The sequence below is a fragment of the Onychomys torridus genome, chromosome 5 (genome assembly GCF_903995425.1).
Source record: "Onychomys torridus chromosome 5, mOncTor1.1, whole genome shotgun sequence".
Lineage (NCBI taxonomy): Eukaryota > Metazoa > Chordata > Mammalia > Rodentia > Cricetidae > Onychomys > Onychomys torridus.
In genome coordinates, this window is record NC_050447.1 from 13416108 (window position 1) to 13434742 (window position 18635).

At 40.8% G+C, this 18635-nt stretch overlaps 1 protein-coding gene across 1 annotated transcript in view; it reads left to right on the forward strand.

Moving 5' to 3' along the window:
- The window catches only part of Phkb (phosphorylase kinase regulatory subunit beta), a 209129-nt gene extending 191761 nt beyond the window's left edge, over positions 1–17368 (forward strand). Inside the window, exons 29-32 of the mRNA XM_036187637.1 lie at positions 4037–4166; positions 12657–12764; positions 14760–14900; positions 15523–17368. Of these exons, the coding sequence (XP_036043530.1) occupies positions 4037–4166; positions 12657–12764; positions 14760–14900; positions 15523–15660 (517 nt within the window). The 3' untranslated portion in view covers positions 15661–17368. The remainder of the gene's footprint in view (positions 1–4036; positions 4167–12656; positions 12765–14759; positions 14901–15522) is intronic.
- Positions 17369–18635: the final 1267 nt, after the last annotated feature.

Sequence of the window (18635 nt, forward strand, 5' to 3'; positions counted from 1 at the left end):
TCCTTTTATTGACTTTCTGTTCTGCCTTCTCATTGGTTGTAAACCCAACCATGACCTCATCACTGCATCACTGCCTGTCTGTACAGACCTCCAGGTCTTCTATGGTTGGTATTGAGATTAAAGGTGTGTGTCTCCATGCTGGCTGTGTCCTTGAACACACAGAGATCTGCCTAGCTCTGCCTCCCAAGTGCTGGGATTAAAGGTGTGTGCCACCACCGCCCAGCTTCTGCTATGGCTTGCTATTAGCTCTGACCCCCCCCCCCCCGGAACTTTATTTATTAACATACAAATAAAATCACATTTTAGTACAAATAAAATATCACCATAGAAAACCAAAAAACTTGACCCAAACATGCTCTGAAGAGTTAGTATCTAAAAATTCTTAATAACTGACAGATAACCACCCCAACCATGATGAAAATGGAAAGGAACACGAACAATATGTGCAATAAATTAAAAGTGGCCTTTGACTATTTTAAAAGATGCTCATATTGATATATAATTAGAGCTATGTCTGGGGCATGCCAAGAGACCTCCTACCTGTCTCAGGACCTGAGTTAGAACATGTAGTGAGCATTTGCCAAGGCTGTGGAGAGAACAAACTGCTTATGTAGCTGGAGCTACAGCCCTTCCTGGTGGAATCTGACATCTAAGAACTCTTTCCTTCAACCAAGGTCCTTTTACTAATCTACTTTGAAGATGTTTCCAACAACATGAAAATGTGTGTGCATAAGATCATTGAATAAATCATTGCTTATAATTGAAAATTTTAGTATTTCTATAACCTAAATGTCCATACACAAGAAATGATTGGGACAAAATGTGGTATGCCATACAACAGAGTGCTGTGCACCCTTGAAGAATGGAATTCTAAGATATATTGAAAAATGAAACAGCAAAGTGTAAAAGAATGTCAGTTGTTATTCCTAAAAATGTATGTGTTCATTTAAGTAGAAGACGTTCAGGAAGAATAAGTCAGAAGCTGAGGTGATTCATGCTTTCAGGAGGAGGAGAGCAGGTGGGACATGGTGAAGCTGATACAGGAGAACAGTTGAGCACCATATAAGCCTTCCCCCAGCTGACCTCTGCCTGGAACACTTCCTCCTAAGCGGTAGGGGTGTTGCATGCACCCAGAATTAAGTACTATATTAAGTCAGTTCATGTGTGGAGGAGCCCAGAGTAGAGCGGAAACCACCAAATGGACCAGCTCACACTGGCGAGGACGCTACACTGAGGGGAGTAACAAAGCCAGAGTCTGTGTCGAAAGCTTTACTGTGCTGGACACTGAAAGACCAAATAAGCAAAAGCCCACATAAGTGCTGCCTGCTGTTAAAGCATGCTTCTCACCAATGCTTAGTCACTAGCGTCCGAATGAGTAAGTGTATTATGACTGAAAAGGAGATGCCTCACTGTTAGTGGCCATTGCAATAAAGGGGGGAAAGGTAGGTTGATTGGATTGACAAACCAATATGAAGTCATAATTTTACACCAGACAGAAGTGAACATGGATCTGTGTTTGTGCATATACATCCATGTGTTTCTAGTTCTGTCTACTGAGATGGCTCAGGAGTAGTGAAACTACCACTGTAATGAGCAAACCTGAAACAGATGCATTCTAAACACCATGAGGAAAAGAATCAGCCCTTCTTGGAGAAATGGTTGATTTCAGAGGGAGGCAGAAAAAAAAAAGCAAGATGAGCCAGGAGTATCTTTGTGCCAGAAAGCAAAAAACATCTCAAAATGTGACAGAGTGTGCAGGTAGACCCTGGAGAAACTGAAAGAGGCTCAGGGACCCAAACTGAGATGAGGTTTTGTTTTTTCCAAATGTGTACCTGCTTATTTGTGTAGAAGAAAAACACAAATAATAGTAATAGATTATAAAGCTGATAGAGATCAGTGAATGGGAGAGAGGGACTCTCCCTTAAGGCAGAATCTAATTAATAAGAATAGATAGACTGATGAAAACAGAAAATGATCACTGAGAAAATACAGCAATAGCTGCAGGCAAGAACCATTGTTAGAAGTAATGTGGAGTGAAAACTTGCACAATATCTGAGTATTTCTATTCAATATACAATAGCAAAGGAAAAACAAGTAATTTTATTAACAGACTCCTTAACCAAACAATAAAGATTAGCATCACTGGTGATAAGACTTCACTTCCCTGTCCCCTCATATGAGGCTTGGAAACTGACCCCAATCTCTTCTGGATATTCTTGCCCAAAATGCATTATTTTATAAGAAACCACCTTAGAACCCAAACAGAGAAAAATCCTGTGGAACAGCAGATGTTACTAAGGTATGAAAGCTTAAAAAAATAAATACATAAGCGAAGAACTACCACAGATACAAGGAGCCCCCAGGACATAGAAACTAAATGACATATGCCGTCCTGAATTGGAGCCTGACTTGGTAGAATGTCAATAAGGGTCACAGATAAATCTATGTTATTGTATGGCTTTTCATTTCTTGGTGCCAATAATTAAGCTATGATTATATAAGACAGTAGGAGTGGGAGAGGGCTGGAGTAAAGTGGTACTAAGAAATTTGCATTTTTTGTGACTTGTGGAAGTATAAAGTTTTTCAAAATAAAGTAACGGTTTTAAAATAGAGCTGGAGAAATGATTCAGCAGTTAAGAGCACTGGCTGCTCTTACAGATGACCCAACTTCAATTCCCAGCACCCACATGGTGGCTCACAATCACCTGTAACTCCAGTTTCAGGGAATTCAATGCCCCCTTCTGGCTTCCACAGGCACCAGGCCTGCATATAATATACAAGCATATATACAGGCAAAACACCTATACTGATGATGATGATGATGATGATGATGATGATGATGATGATTTAATGTTTTCTAAAATAATTTCCCAGCTCCATTTCCAGTATTCTCATATTCCTTTTATGTTCTAAGCAAATACTCCTTTTTATACTATTAGCCATAACTTCATACAGCTCTGAAATATATTTTTGCTGTTGTTGTCATATTTAAGGAATATGGTTAAAAACCAAATGCAGAGGGTATCTGGTTACCAAAGAAGAACATCACCAAGGTATCACTTGGTCCTTGACCTTCTTGTTGCCTTTTAGCGAAGCACTGAAAGCAGTGGTGTGCTCTACTGGTGGAGATTCCTCTTAATCACTGAATTGGTCAGATTGCACTGGTCTTCTGCCACACCACCAAGTGCCTTAGCTGTTCACTCTGCCCTGCACAACCACTTTTGTTCTTAGAAATATTGTCAGTTTATTGATCCTGACACACCTTGCATGTGATAATTGTGCATTTCAGTCTGTCTTAAGTGCCAAGTGTAAACACACACACACACACACACACACACACACACACACACACAGAATTCTCAGCTTTTGCAAAATTATACTGTGTGTTCTTTAAAAATAAAGAAGTTCTGTACCTTTGACAATTTTGAATGGTATATTAGATTAATATTGGGAATGTAAGTTTAATATTATGGTTCTGGTCATAACTCTGATGTGTGAGATTCTCTATCTGGTTGATGTTTTAAGATTTAATGTCTAATTTTTTGGACTGAGTCTTCAGTCTTATTCAGCTTTCATAAGATTTAAAATAAGATAATTTCATTTTGTATGTGCACATACATACATAGATATGTGGTACTTTTCTGAACATTTGCTCGTTCATTTCTTACCAAATATTTATTGAGCCCATCTGGGAAGGATCTTTAGGATCAAGCTACATGGTTTCCATGCTTTTCTGGTGCTTGCACTTTATTAACGTGAGAACAGTATAAAGTAACTGTGAAATTGGTTGTGTCCATTCCTGATATGGGAAAGTCATCTGATGATGTAGTAAGCAACTTGTAGCTCACTGGAGAGCATCACTCTGCCTGCTAATGCCTTGAATTGTGACGCTTCCCTCCGTCCACTCCTCCCTGGAACATGGCAGATAGGCACCACTGAAGCGTTTACTCTTGCTCACTCTGTTGGCACACATAACCCTGTTCCCTCCAAGAACAAACCTGATTTCCAATGCTGAGGCTTTTCCTTTGTTCTACAGATGTTGGCTGGACAGGCGTCAGATCGACGGGTCATTGAATAGAACTCCTCCAGGGTTCTATGACCGAGTGTGGCAGATCCTGGAGCGTACACCCAATGGTATAGTCGTAGCTGGGAAGCATTTGCCACAGGTAAAGTGCACTTAATTCAGGAGAAAGGGCCAACAGGAGGAAAGGTTCTTTCCTCTCTGCACTCCAACAACTTTTCTTCTTTGCAGTGTTCAAAGTAGAGATGCTCAAGACAGGATGAAATGCCAGAAATAGGTTGTCATTTGTATTGGAGTTGTTTTTTTACCTGGTCCATGTTTCTTTTGTTTCCCAGTTTCAGTGTCTGTGAATACAGAAAAACTTTACCAAAAGTGTAATTGCTGAGCTGTATCTATGTCCTTGGAGTATTTCGGATGCTTCCAGAACCTTCTCTTTATAGATAACACATGATGAAATCTCTTATTGAGCAAGCTGTCTTTTCTCTGTTCAGTTATTTGTAAATTTGGGGCTCCTTATGGATATTGGTTTGCTTTCTATTGCTGTGATAAACAACTTGTGGAGGGGGGTACTTATCTCATCTTCAGGTTATAGTCCACCATGAAGGGAAGTCAGGGCCGGAGCTCAAGACGAACTGGAACAGAAATAGAGGAATGCTGCTTACTTGCTCCCTGTGGCTTGCTCAGCCTGCTTTCTTTTCTTTTCTTTTTCTTTTTAACTTGCTTTTTATTTATTCTTTGTGTCTTTCACATCATGCATTTCAGTCCCATTCATTTCTCGTCCCTGTGTATCCATCCTCTGCCATTGCAGCCCCTCCCCCAAATAAAATTTAAGAGAAACAAGAAAAAAGAAAAGAAAAGAAATCTCATTATGGAAGCTGCAGTGTGACACAGTGAGTCACACAGTAAACCCTTTTGTCCATGTATCTTTACTTGCAAGTGTTCATTACAAAGACTCATTGGTCTGGTTTGAAGCCTTTGGTTTCTACACTATTGATGCTGGGCCCTCACTGGAACTCCTCTTGGTTTTCCTGCTGTTGCTCTGTGTTGTGGAGATTCTGTAGCTTTGGGTCTGCAGGTCAGGTCCCTTCAAGCACTCCAGCAGATCACAGATGGGATGAATATTGGGGTGGGCCAACCCATAACCCTGACTCTGGGCCTGGGTAGTTGCTGGGTTGATCAGTGCCCCCAGCTCTCCCTTGCCCTCACCACTAGGGCGAATTCTCTTGCATTGCCTTGGCTAGTTCACCCTTTGCAGTGATCAACAAGGGTTGGGGCCAGTTCCCCTGTTTTCATGTGCTCAGGGTCATAACTCCCACACCTACACCTTCAGGTCCAGCTCTACTGTGTTGTTGCCCAGGCTTAGTGTAGGGCCACTCTCTTAGGGCCAGCTCTACTACTCTTATGACCTCAGGGCCAGCTCTCCCACTTGCCTCAGACATTGATTGGTGGGGGGAGATCTCTCCCCCGACCATGCCACCACATGACAGATGAGTAATGGGGACAGCTCGTCCATGCTCACAGCTTCAGGGCTGGCTCACTCACACCTCTACCAACAGGATTGTCTCCATTGTGTTTCCCAGGTGAGGTGCAGGGCCTACTCTCCTGAGTGTTGCAATTGATGGTGGGCAGGTTAGCCTCCTTTCTTACATAACTCAAGACCACCAGACTAGGGGTGGCACAGCCCACAGTGAGCTAAGCCCTCCCACATCAATTATTAATCAGGAAAATGCCCTCTATAGACATGCCTACTGGCCATTCTGGGGCAATTTCTCAGTTAATGTTCCCTCTTCCCAGATTACCCTGACTTATGCTGAACTGACCAAAACTAACTTGCACATTGTTAGCTTTTCTTCAAGTAGTGCTATCTTTTCACCGCTAAGTGATGGGCCAGTGTTGGGGCCTCCCAAACATAAAACATGCATTGAAAAGCAGAAGTAGATCCAGCCTCACAATGCAGAGTGGCCTTACAATGGGTGGCTTAGGGAAGCACTGCTGAGACATAGCACTGGGCTGAGATGCACACTCTTTCAGGTTCCTTGTGGTGTGACTTATTGATGGTGTTGATGAACTGCTGACTCCTCTGTGCATGGATGGTTTTCTTGATTATATGAAATGGCCTGCTTCTTTGATGTGATATCATTTATTTAGTCCTGGTATTTAATTCATTCCACTTATACAGAAGCAGAAATAGAGTACTATATCTGCTTCTAGTATTGAAACTTTAACCACATTAATTTTGAGGTAGCTCTTTATATGAAAAACAAGTCTCAGATATACCCATATGTATTTTGCATATATAAACACAAGAGTTTCTGTGGAACAGTTCACAAGAAATTGGTAGTGTTCTTCTCCTCAGGAGGGGGTGTCTAAGGACCTGCTGTGGGTCCTTCATTGAACCCCCTTAGCCATCCAAAGTTTGAATTATGTCACAGGTCTGTTTCTTACTCAAAAACTGAATTCAAAAGTTGGGTGCTCTAGCCTTCTTCAGATGCCCTGTGGCTGCTGCTCTGGTCAGCCTGTCTCCTGACAACCATGGCAGCACCTCTGTTGTTAGCCCTGAGGCTTCTCATCTCTGCCCTCATTGCAGTGCAGTTTGGCCACCTGTTGACACCTGTCTCAACCCCCCATCCCCACCCCACTGTACCTACCAGGCTCCATTTGATTCCGTGGTAGCCTCAGCTACATTCAGCAGCCTCTCTGCATTAAAAATATGTTATATATTGTTTCATTTTTACAAACTCCAGTGCCCTTCAGCTCTAGTAACAATTCTGTGTGAACCTTTTTTTCTTTTGTCCTTCCTTCCTTCCTCATTAATTTTTAAAGTTAGGATACAAAATAATGAGTTTCATTATTAGATTTTCATATATATGCAATGGGATAATTCCACAGAGTCTATTTGATGGTCAAAGGAATTAATTTATTCAGGGGTTAACTCACAACAAGAATAAAGGGAATTGGTTGCAGAATCGTGAAGGGGTGGGGCATGGTCCTACATGGTTCTCAGGAGAGTTCTGCCTTGATCCACAGCACTAGCATCCAAGACACGAGATAGCAAAGAGGGGAGAGAGCGCACATACCTATGTGCATCCCAGGTCCCCGTCCAGGCCACTCCCAAGGAAGCAGGTACCTAGCAGCTACCTGCTGCCTCACTAGGGGCGAGCTTCAGGATATGGCTCAGACAACCACCACTACATCTGTGTATCAATAAACTTTGTTCTCATTCATTTCTCTCCTCCACTGCCCTCTTCCATATTTCCTGCTCCCTCTGGCTAATCCCCTTCCTTCTCCCAGATAGTTCCTTCTGCTTTTATGTCACATGTAATCTATTACACCTTCTTTCCTTACTTGATTAAGATCTCTTTCTCCCCTCTCATGATCCATTTTCCAGTCTCATTATGTATGTGTGTACATTATGTACACACACACACACACACACACACACACACACACACACACACACACACACACAATAGTTCACCTGGTTTCTTGTATAAGAGGAACCATGAGGTCTGTCCAAATCAGCCTTACATCTCTTAACATAATGATTTCTGGTTTGATACATTTTCCTATAACTGTCATGGTTTCATTTTCTGTGTCTTTTTTGTTTTGTTTTATTTTTTAGGTTAATATATAAAGCAATGGGTTTTATCATAGTATCTTCATACATGTGTTGTCATACTTTGTTCTTAGTTCCTCTCCTTAACTAAGCTTCACTATATACCCCTACCGCCTCAAAGCTGGTTCCCTTTCTTCCCACCTTCTGCTTTCTTATTACATGTATTCCACTACCATCTCTACTTCCCCATCTCTCCCCTCTCATGATCCACTTTGTATTTTTGTGGCACATGCACACACACACACACACACACACACACACACACACACACACTTTTAAATCTAGGTTCCCTATATGAGAAAAATTTATTCAAAATTTGTCTTTTTGAGTCTAGCTTAACAAAACCTTTTATAGTTTTATCAATTTTGCTGTAAATATTATGACAGTTTTCTTGTTTTTTTTTGTTTTTTGTTTTTGTATCTTTATCTGGCATTGCTAGGAGGACAATGAATTTGAAAGTAAGAAAAATCTATTGTATGAAATGGTTGAGAAGCATTGGCGTTAGGTCTTATTGAAAGGTTTGGGAGAATTTGATGGTGAATCCATCCATCCTGCACTTTTCACTGGGGGCTTTACTGCTTCAGTCTCATTGATTGTTATAGACCTGAGCTTTTCTATGTAGTTCTCTTTTAGTCTCCATTAACTTCTGCCCTGCTCTGTATTATTTATTGCCATCTATTGCTTTGGGATTCAGAATGTTCTTTTTTTCTAAGACTGTAAGGTACATCATTAGGTTGTTCATTTTAAATCTTTTATTTATTTTAAACTTTAGCATTTTTAACTATTCATATTGTATTAGTCAGGGATCTCTAGAGTAACAACTTATAGAATATGTGTGTGTGAATGTATGTATGTATATAATGTATATTATTAGAATGACTTATAGGCAGCAGTACAGTTAACCCAGCAAATGGTGACTGTGAATGGAAAGTTCAAAAACCCAGTAGTTGTTCAGTCTATAAGGTTGCATGTCTCAGCTAGTCTTCAGTATATGCTGGGATCCTGAAGAAGTAGGCTCTAATGTCAGTGAAGGAATAGACTTGCTAGCAAGGTGAAAGCAAACAGGCAAAGAGCAAAAGCTTCTTCCTTCCATGTCCTTATAGGCTTCCAGCAGCAGGTGTAGGCCAGATTAGAGTATGTCTTCCTGCTCAGGACCTATATACCTCCATCTTTATCAAACCCTAAAAAGGAATAACAGTAAGTAAAAGATCAGTCATAAAAACGTTAGCTCAATGTGTAGCCTATGAGATGGGAAATAGTTGGCTACATTTTCTTAATTAAAACACTCATGTTATCCTTTATGAAATTTAAAGGACTAAGGAGGATTTAGTAGTAAATTAAGAATAGAGAGTTTAATTGAATAGAGCAATGAAGTATGCATACACTGCCCATCACCATCCTCAAATTAGACATATGATCCCTGATTCATAATCACTCATCAGGCAGCCGATGAGAGGAGACAAGTCGGAACAAGGCAAGCATCCTGGAAAGTGTGCTTGGAATAATCATAGTGTAGCTTACCTTACAAAAGCATCTGGTCTACACCCAGAAGATTCCATAACCATGGGACACTTAGAACTAACCCTAGCCCCAACAAACATAAATTAAAACATTCAAATAAATAGAAGTATTAATGAAAGGATTCACTTTTAGGAGTTATAGAGATAGTACCATAAGGGAAAGATGGAAGACAAATTTAAAGTACATCAAGACTGGGGATTAAAGGCTTGTCTTTCCCAGCTTGAAAGATCTGGATTAGAGGCCTATGTGGTGAGTATGTGCACATGAGTGCAGGTGCCTACAGAGACCAGAGATGTCAGATTGCCCTTGGAGCTGCCTGTGAGCCACCTGACATGGTACTGGAAGTGGAACTCAGTTCCTCTGAAAGAACAGTGTATGTTCCTAACCACTGAGCCATCCCTCCATCCCCTCCCCCTTTAATGTAAGCTTTCATATAACCTTTCTTCTTTAGAACTGCCTTAGCAATATCGCAAAGGTTCTGGTAAGTTGTACTTTCTTCTTCATTTGATTCTAGAAATTTATAATTTTCTCTTTGATTTCTTCAGTGACCATCTGGTTATTCAGGTGTTGTTCATTCTCTACATGTTTATGCAGTTTCTATAGTTTTTCTCACTGCTGATTTGGTCTGATAAGACATGAGAAGTTATTTTTATTCTTTTGTATTTGCTAAGACTTGATTTGTGGCCTAGAATATGATCTATTTTTTTAAAGTGCCATAGGCTGCTGAGAAAACTATGTATTCTGTCTCTGTTAGGTGGCGTGTTTGGACATATTTGATCTCTGTTATGGTTTAATTCTGTCTTGGCTTTGTTTCCTGCTGCTCTGATAAAATACCCTGACAAAAGCAACTTAATGGAGAGAAGTGTATTTGACTCACATTTCCAGATGGTGGCCATTGTTGGTGGGCAGACAAATAGCAGGGACTTGAAGCAGATAATCATATTCTGACCATAGTCAAGAGCAGAGAACATGATGAGTCAGTGTGTGCACACTGGTATTCAGTTCTCTTTTCCATTTCATAGACATGCAGGATTCATAGTCCAGGGAATGGTGTTACCCACAGTGGACAAGTCTTCCCAGTAGTCAAGATCATCCCCCACAGACATGCCTATAGGCTGACTTAATCTAGAAAGTTCTTCATTGAGACTCCCAGGTGGTCCTGGATTATGTCAGACTGACAACTAAAACTAGCCACCATGGACTCTGAAGCCCCTTGCACTGCTTATCTAAAGATGAGAGTTGAGTGCTGAAGTTCTCTTCTGTTATACTAGGACTTGTGTTGTTACCTTTTGTGTCTGTTTGTATTTATTTATGGAGTTGGAAGCCCCAGCATTTGGTGGATATGTATTTACTACTGTTACAGTTTTGTGGTGTATTGTCCCCTATATTAGTATTACTGTAATGACCTTATTTATCTCCTCTAATTTTGATTTGAGTTTATCAGCTATCATAATAGTTGCATCAGTCCATTTCCAGCCACTGCTCACCTAATAGATTGACTTCCATTCATTGACTCTGAGTTTGTGAGTATCTTTACCAGTAAGGTGTGTTTCTTGGGGACAACAAATAATTAGGTCCAATCATCCATTTTAAAACCAATCATCTATCCAGTTTGTGTCTCTTTATTGGCAAGTTGAGACTATTTACACTGAAGGTTATTATTTACAGATGTTTACTAATACTTGTAATTTTATTGATGTTTTCTAGTTGGTATACTGAGTTAGACACGATCAGCTCTTTCTTAGTGCTTGTTTATTCATCTATTCCTTCCATGAAATTAATTCTTTACTGGGCTGTTATGATTGTAACTGCCCTTCACCAGATCACATAGAGGCAAAGTCTAGCTGTCCATCTTAGCCCTACTTCAAGAAAGGTACTTTATTACTCCCATGCAATTCAGGATGAGGAAACCAAAACAGTGGAATGATTTCCCCCAGGGTCCCATACTCAGTAAGTAACTGACACCTGATGGGTTGCCTTCTAAGCCTTTTCTCTTTTCCTCTCTGCCCTACTCTCAGTCCTTTCAGAAGAGTGAAAAATAAGGCAAGCTTGATGTCTGTTCTCTATGATTAACTATCAGTGCCTAGGAGAGAGGCGGCCTTTCTAATAAAATATATTAAGAAGTTAATATGAAATAAAAAAAAGAGTCTTTCCTTCCTCCTATGAGCACACTAAGCCTATTGGTAGACATCTAAGCACTCATAGTAGACACCTGTCTAGGCAGCCAAGCTTCAGGTTTCCAGGTCAGATAGTACTTATAACAATATGTTGGAGTCTGCTGACTGTGAAATACAATAGTTGTACTGAATATAGGACTGAGGTATGTCACAGCAGACTGAATACATTTCTGTCACCAATGTCAAGAAGAAGGACTCCCTCAGTCCTGATCTAGTAACAAATGGATATCCTTTTTTTTTTTTTTTTTTTTTTAAGCTGTGGCTAAGTTCCCTGTAAACCACTGAGATAAAGCAAATGGGTCCTGTCCTCCCTACATCTCTGGGATAATCCCATTGGCCTTCTCTGCTTTCTGGCTCACAAGTCCAACATTAGGACTCTCTTCTCTGTTCTTAAGGGCTCTCTCTATTATATTTACTTTGCTCATCACTAAGTACCTGGCTCAAAGCAACAAAGAGGGAATGGATCTACTGTAGCTCATGGTTCAGAGGAATGCAGTCCACCGTGGCAGGAGAAGGGTGAAGTGAGAACGACTGGGTTCCAGGTGGTGACGGAGAAGCAGGAAGGGAAGAATACCAGTGCATGACAGGCTCCCCTTTGTCACACTCTCACTGCTGCTGCCTGCATTAGGCTGGATCTTCCTAACTCAATCAAAAGTATGCTTCATGAATGCTCTGTTTGCTTCTTAGTCCAGTCAGGTGGACAGTCACAGTTGGCCACCATGCTCTCCGTGCTCTCCGTGCTCAGATGTGGGTAGGACTGGGTGTCCTCCATGAATAAAAGATGGTTGATCTGTTCTAAACAAAAGGCAAAGAGAAAATTTCTTTTAGTCTTGCCTCCTTTTTCTGTTTCCTGCAATTTCTGCACACAATTTTTTGCTTATTTGTAGCATTTTTCTGCTGGAAGCTTGGAAAAAAACAACAGAAATGATATACATTCAATAGCAATGACTTACACCCTCAAGTCCAACAGCTCCCATAATGTCTCATGTTAATTCTGAATACAATATGTACTCTATTCTAGTCTCAGTTTTTAGCTGTTACTTTTATTTATGGAATGGATTTTTAATACAGTTCTTTCCCCTAAAATTATTAACATAATGAAGATGACTACTAAAAGTGAGAGGCTTAATTTATCACAATAGTCGGCTGGCTGGCTTCAGTAGTTTGACATATATAAAATTTAGTCACAGGGGTGAAAATACTCTCTCTGGTTTTATAGAAATTGGAAAGATTATTGATTAGAAAATGAAATTCCTCTATTAAATGATACATAGAGGATAACATTCAGCATGTTAATGTGGAAGTTTTTTTTCTTTTTCAGCAACCAACCTTGTCCGATATGACTATGTATGAGATGAATTTTTCTCTCCTTGTTGAAGACATGTTGGGAAACATTGACCAGCCAAAGTACAGGCAGATCATTGTAGAGGTTTGTATTTAAAAAAAAAAAAAAAAAAAAAAAAAGTAGATCATTGAAGGCTTGCTTTCTGTCTGCTCACTGAAGACTAACATAGGAAAACTACCCTCTCCCCCTGACACACTCTGTCCATTACCTGTCAGCTCCTCCAAAAGAGTCATCAAGAAGACAGACATCCTTGACCTGGATCAAGTACCGTGTCCTATTGTCCAAGTACCTTAAACTCCCTTAGGTGGAAAAACCAAACTGACCACTCACCCAGCTGCACTCATCCCCTGCAGCCAGCACATCAGCAGTGCCATAACAGCAGAGGGAGAGATAATTTCTTTCCATTTAGTTTTTAGTTTTTCCTATTTACAGGAATAATACACTACTATTGTAGAATGTTGCAACAATCCAGAGAATTATGGGGAGCAAGAGATCATTGCTGCTAGTGTTTTGAAGGCCATCTTTCCAAACATCTGCCTGTGAAGAGAAGATATTGTGTGGAGTGCTGAAGTACATGCAGCTGTGCACACACATCCACACACTTACCCACTGCCATGGTAAAACACTGTACGATGAGTCCCTGGAATGGAGAATTGATTATAAGGCCAATCTTCCCACTGTCTCTTTCTTGGGCAATGTCTTTATCATGTTATATTCCTGCAAGTAAGTCATATGCCTCATTGACATAGAAGCAATCAGTAAATATTAAAGTAGATTTGGTCCCTGCTCAGCCCATTACTTCTGGAGCTGCTGTCAAACCTGAGTGACATTCAGTCTCCTCTCTGGGGATATGGAATAGGATTGTCCAGTCATTCAGAGAGCAGGTAGGAGGAGTGATGCAGAGATGGGGTCCAGAAAGGCAGGGGTGGAAGGATGCTCTCATTGTGCAGTGTCCTTAGCTTTTCATGTCCAGTGTCCAGGGTAGATTATGGACTTAGAGCTTCTTCTTGTTGACCTCTGATGACCTTGGTACCTTTCCCCAGGCTAAAGAAATTTCCCTTAGAAGCGCAGCACAAGTCCATATTCTCTGTCTAAAGCCTGCCCCGCCCATGAATCTGCCACATTGTGACCCCTGGATTTTACTGTAGTGTCTTCAGGTTCTGCCTTGCAGCATTTAGATAAGATATACCCAGTAAGATTCCTAAATTTAGAACTAGGAAGTCTGTTTCCTGGTTAGTGTACAAAGCATTAAGGTTCATCAGAAGGCCTTTACCAATTACCACGAACATGGCTACAGTCTGTACATGGACCTTTGTTGTCTAAACTAGGCATTATAAGCCAGTTGTGGTGGCTGAGACCTTTAATCCTAGCACTTGGGAGGCATAGGCAGGTGAAACTCTGTGACTTCCAGGCTAGCCTGGTCTACACAGTGAGTTCCTGGATAACCAGGGCTATATAAAGAGATCCTCTCTCAAAAAACCTGAAAATTCAAAACATAATGAGCATTATTGGGGCTTGGAAAGATGGCTCAGTGGTTAAGAGCACTTGCTGTTTTCCCAGAGGACCCAAGTTTGGCCTCCAGCATCCACATCAAGTAGCTCATAATTGCCTATAACTACAGCTCCAGGGGATCCAGTGCCCTCTTCTCTTCTGGTCTCTGTGGGCAGTGCACTCACATGCACGCGTGCGCGCGCGCACACACACACACACACACACACTTACACTTAATAAAAAATAAACTCTTAAAATGTGCATTATTACTTTTGGGGATAAATTATGGTGCAGCCAAATAGGTTGATGAAGGTAAGCTCTTGACCAACTGAGCTTTCTCTCCATCCCCAAAATGCCATCTTCTAAAACCTAGCAATGACTAAAAAGATCTCCCTGGAGCTACAGGGATACTGTGATAAACATGCATGTTCCAAATAGAACACATGCTGCCAATTTTCAGTTAGGATTCTATCTATAGATGCTTCTTAATATACAGAGCACTGCCCATCAGATCCAGTGATGAAACCCTGTGCAGACTGTGTCGCCCTGTGGTTCATGATAGTGGCTTTCCATGTCTGTCTCTTCTAGTTACTAATGGTCGTGTCCATTGTGCTGGAAAGAAACCCTGAACTAGAATTTCAAGACAAAGTGGATCTAGACAGACTGGTCAAAGAAGCATTTCATGAGTTCCAAAAAGATGAGAGTCGACTAAAAGAAACAGAAAAACAAGTAAGTGGGGAGGACAGCGTTCTGCAGAGTGTTTCATTGTCTCAGCTGTTGAAATGGTCTCTGATCTTATCATTTCATGCCCCAAACAGATTTATAGACTACAGAATTAGAATGCTTGAGAGGCAGTCAGACTTACTTGAGGAATTAATATTACTTTTTAGCTAATTCCTAGTCGATTGAGCGATGAAGTTCTGACAAAAGAAGAAAAAGAAATCCAACATGAGATAATTTTTTATATGGCTGACAATTAAAATGTGTTTTGCCGGGGAGGATCCACTGATTGCAGAAGGCTGTAAAATAAATTCAGAGGAAGATGGGAGTGTGGAATGGGCATCACTGGGGCTGTGTACTGTCTAATATAGTCCCTCTGGCTCTCTGTTGAATATTGTATGCTCATCTGTGAAAGGGTTCCCTAAGTAAATAAAAATTACTGGCAAAGAGAAGGCTGCTAAAAATGTTTGCTTTTGTTTTATATGCTTACAAGATGCCTCGGGAAAATGAAAGTGAAGTTCAGGAAACTCATAATTTCCATGAGGAAATCTTTGCAAATTTATTTCCCTCGTAAGCAGCCACTGATTTCACCTGTTCGTTCCAAGGACTTGTTTGCTCTCTTCCTTTGTAGGATGATATGACCTCCTTCTACAACACGCCCCCACTGGGGACACGGGGAACCTGCAGCTATCTGACGAAGGTTGTGATGAACTTGCTGCTGGAAGGAGAGGTCAAGCCAAGCAATGGGGACTCATGTCTGCTTAGCTAGCGAGGAAGCCTGGGTGACAGCTTCCCAGCTGTGCTATTTGTGGTAAAACTAATCCAGGCAGCCAATAATGGGTGAACTGATGTGTAGTGGGGTAGATGTTGTGTTCATTTGCCATTATTTGACCTTTGCACGCCAGCAGCAGTTGAATGGTAAGCAGTGGTTGGAGTCAAGTGAACCCAGTCTCCATGATTTGTGCCAGCTGCTCTAATCTTCACCGAACCACAGAAATAATATGTGAATTGAAAATTCACTACTGCACGTTTTGTGATCAAATATTTCATCAAAATTCTGCTTCTTTAGACTGAATTTTCACCTTCCAGCTATTAAAACAAACTTGCCAACCAGTGATGCTTTACTGGGACTCACAAGGTATTGTGAGGATGGTGAAGGTTGTGCCCCTGTGGCACTAAAAGAGCAAGATGTGCAATCAGATCAAAAGAAGCAGTTAACCCCTGATACTTAACTTCAGAAGCTGCATTACTAATAATGCTGTGCAAAACTCTTAGTTTTTACCTTGTAAACATGACTATGGATTGTTATTGTGTTAAATGTAAGGACTGGTCTAAAATATAATGTATCAAACATTTTTCTGAGCATCTGTTAAATGTAGGATTACAGAAGTGTGTTAACTGCACTCACATGCACATACCACATGCAGGCACACACACCTGCACATAATTACAAATAATAATATAAAAAATTTTAAGTAGTTAAATTTAAGACTATTGATCTTGTAAAAGCAAAGTTGAAAGTCCAAAAATTATGTTTCTGAACTAACAAATATATCTGGAAATATTCTTTGTCCAAGTTCACAATACTGAACTTAGTAATCCTGAATGTTTTCATTTAATTGATTTGGACATTGATTTTGCTGCCGAATTTACCTAAGCAAGTAGGTTAAATATTTAAATCTTACCAATGTATTTCCTTCCTAGATGTCACAATGTGGCCCACTTGCTTGGTCTCTGATCCCACCCAGCAAGCATCATTTTTCTGACTAGTCTTACTGAGTTTCACCTAAGAAGTTAGATTTGTTACATAAAATATGTAGCCCAAGTTAGACTCGGAAAGATTAAGGAGGGACAAGTGGTTTTTCCAGGTTACAAGTCAATCGATGCCAGGTCAACTGATAGTGAACACCTGAAGAAAGGCAGCCCAACACGGCTCCAACCAGAGCAAGGTATGTTTGCGACACTGTGTCAGTTGTCAAAGCTGGGAATAATGATACAACCCAGCCTTGCAAACCAGACAAAGAAGAGAAATAGATGACCTGATTCAGTGTGTGAAGAGAAGTTATGAAAAGATGGTCCTGAGGAAGCCACTTACAAAACTTAAGGTAGAAAAACACAGTCATGAAGCCCATGGAGACAGAATAAGTTCTGATGGCTGATGGGTAGGGAGGAAAGATTAAAGAATGACAGAGAGGGAAAACCCTTGAAGTATTTAATACTTGTTAAAAATTCAGAAGAAAGTAAACACTTGTGTCCTTATGAATTAAATTTTTTGATTAGCTAAGCAAAGCTGCAAGAAAACTGCTGTCTGAGCAGTCAGCTTCCTGTTACATAGGCAAAGTTTTGACATTTTCTTCTGCTCTTGAAAGTGTTCAAAATCAGCAACTGTGTATCAACATTTTAAATTATGAAATGCAAAATTTATTGTTCTGCAAGATACTTTTGGATGATCAATAAATCTTGATGTTCCTCTATCAGAAGTGATGTCTGCTTTCTAATTAGAAAAGCAAAATAATCCTAAGAATCAGAAGTCAGAACTCATGAAATTAGAAGTCCCATTTGATCTACAGAGCCCACATGTTTTAACAGCTGCACTGGAGGCTGACTGAAATATTAGCATGTGTATTCAGGCATGACAAGCTCTAAACCTGATTTAAAGCTACTCTGTCACACTGGCAGATTCTCTGTGTTAAGTTTATTGTACAATCAACGTCTGCTGGAAACTCCTGACTGCATATCAAATCCAACTGCATTTCCAGAGCATTGTTAGAAGCATGATGTTCTCCAGACTTCCTTGCATTTTATTTAAGGCTTAAAAATGATATTTCAGCCTTTAAAATCAAAATATGAGATCATCTTGATGTCATCTTCGATAAGCTTGCAATGCTTTGTGGGTACCAATAAACAGTTGTTGAATATCTGAATACATTCAACTTTTCACCCAAGTCTTAAAGACACTATTTGGGTGCACGGCTAGCCCTTCCTAAATACGAATATTAAATAGATGCCGTATAAAAGTCTTAAAACAGCCCTAGCAGCAGAGTTGCACCCTGTTCAAACTAAGGAGAGGCTGGAAGCAGCATAGCAGTACACAGCCAGATTGTTAGAGCCCTGTCTCAGAAACTAAATGTGTGACTGAGACATGAGAGAGATCAGATCCATAAAATGCAGCAGCAGCCTTCACACAAGGGGATGGGCACCATAAACTTAGGAAAGCAGCAAAAAGACAAGAGAGCTGTGGGAATTTGTCTGTGGCCTTCATAGTCTGGCCTTCCTGCAGCTGAACAGGTCCATGGGTAAATGATGAAAAAGTCTAATGCATTCGGAGACTCAGATGAGTGTGGCGTCAGCGCCAGGAAGGAAGTATGGAAAATGTAGTGAACGCTCTTCCCCCAGCACATGTCCCAGCACCCCCTCATCTGCCCCAGCAAGACCACTGCCAGCCCCTGGATCAGAAAAGAGCCCTTTCTAGACAACCCAGCCCTATGGGCCCCAAATACATGATTCTTTGAACAGATACAACTCAAGGATGTGTGGCTCAGAATGAACTGGATTCCAGCCCTGGGACTACCAGTTTTGCTGCCCAAGCAAAGGGAAACTACTGAGAGTGGTCACTTTGACACTTCATCTGAGATGGGGACAGATGAGGAGCAGGGGTGCCCATGACCCTACCAAAGGTGTTATGTCTACAGTAGATAGTCTGGGAGCTGGTACCTCCAACCTGTGTTTTGTTCCCTGCAAGGG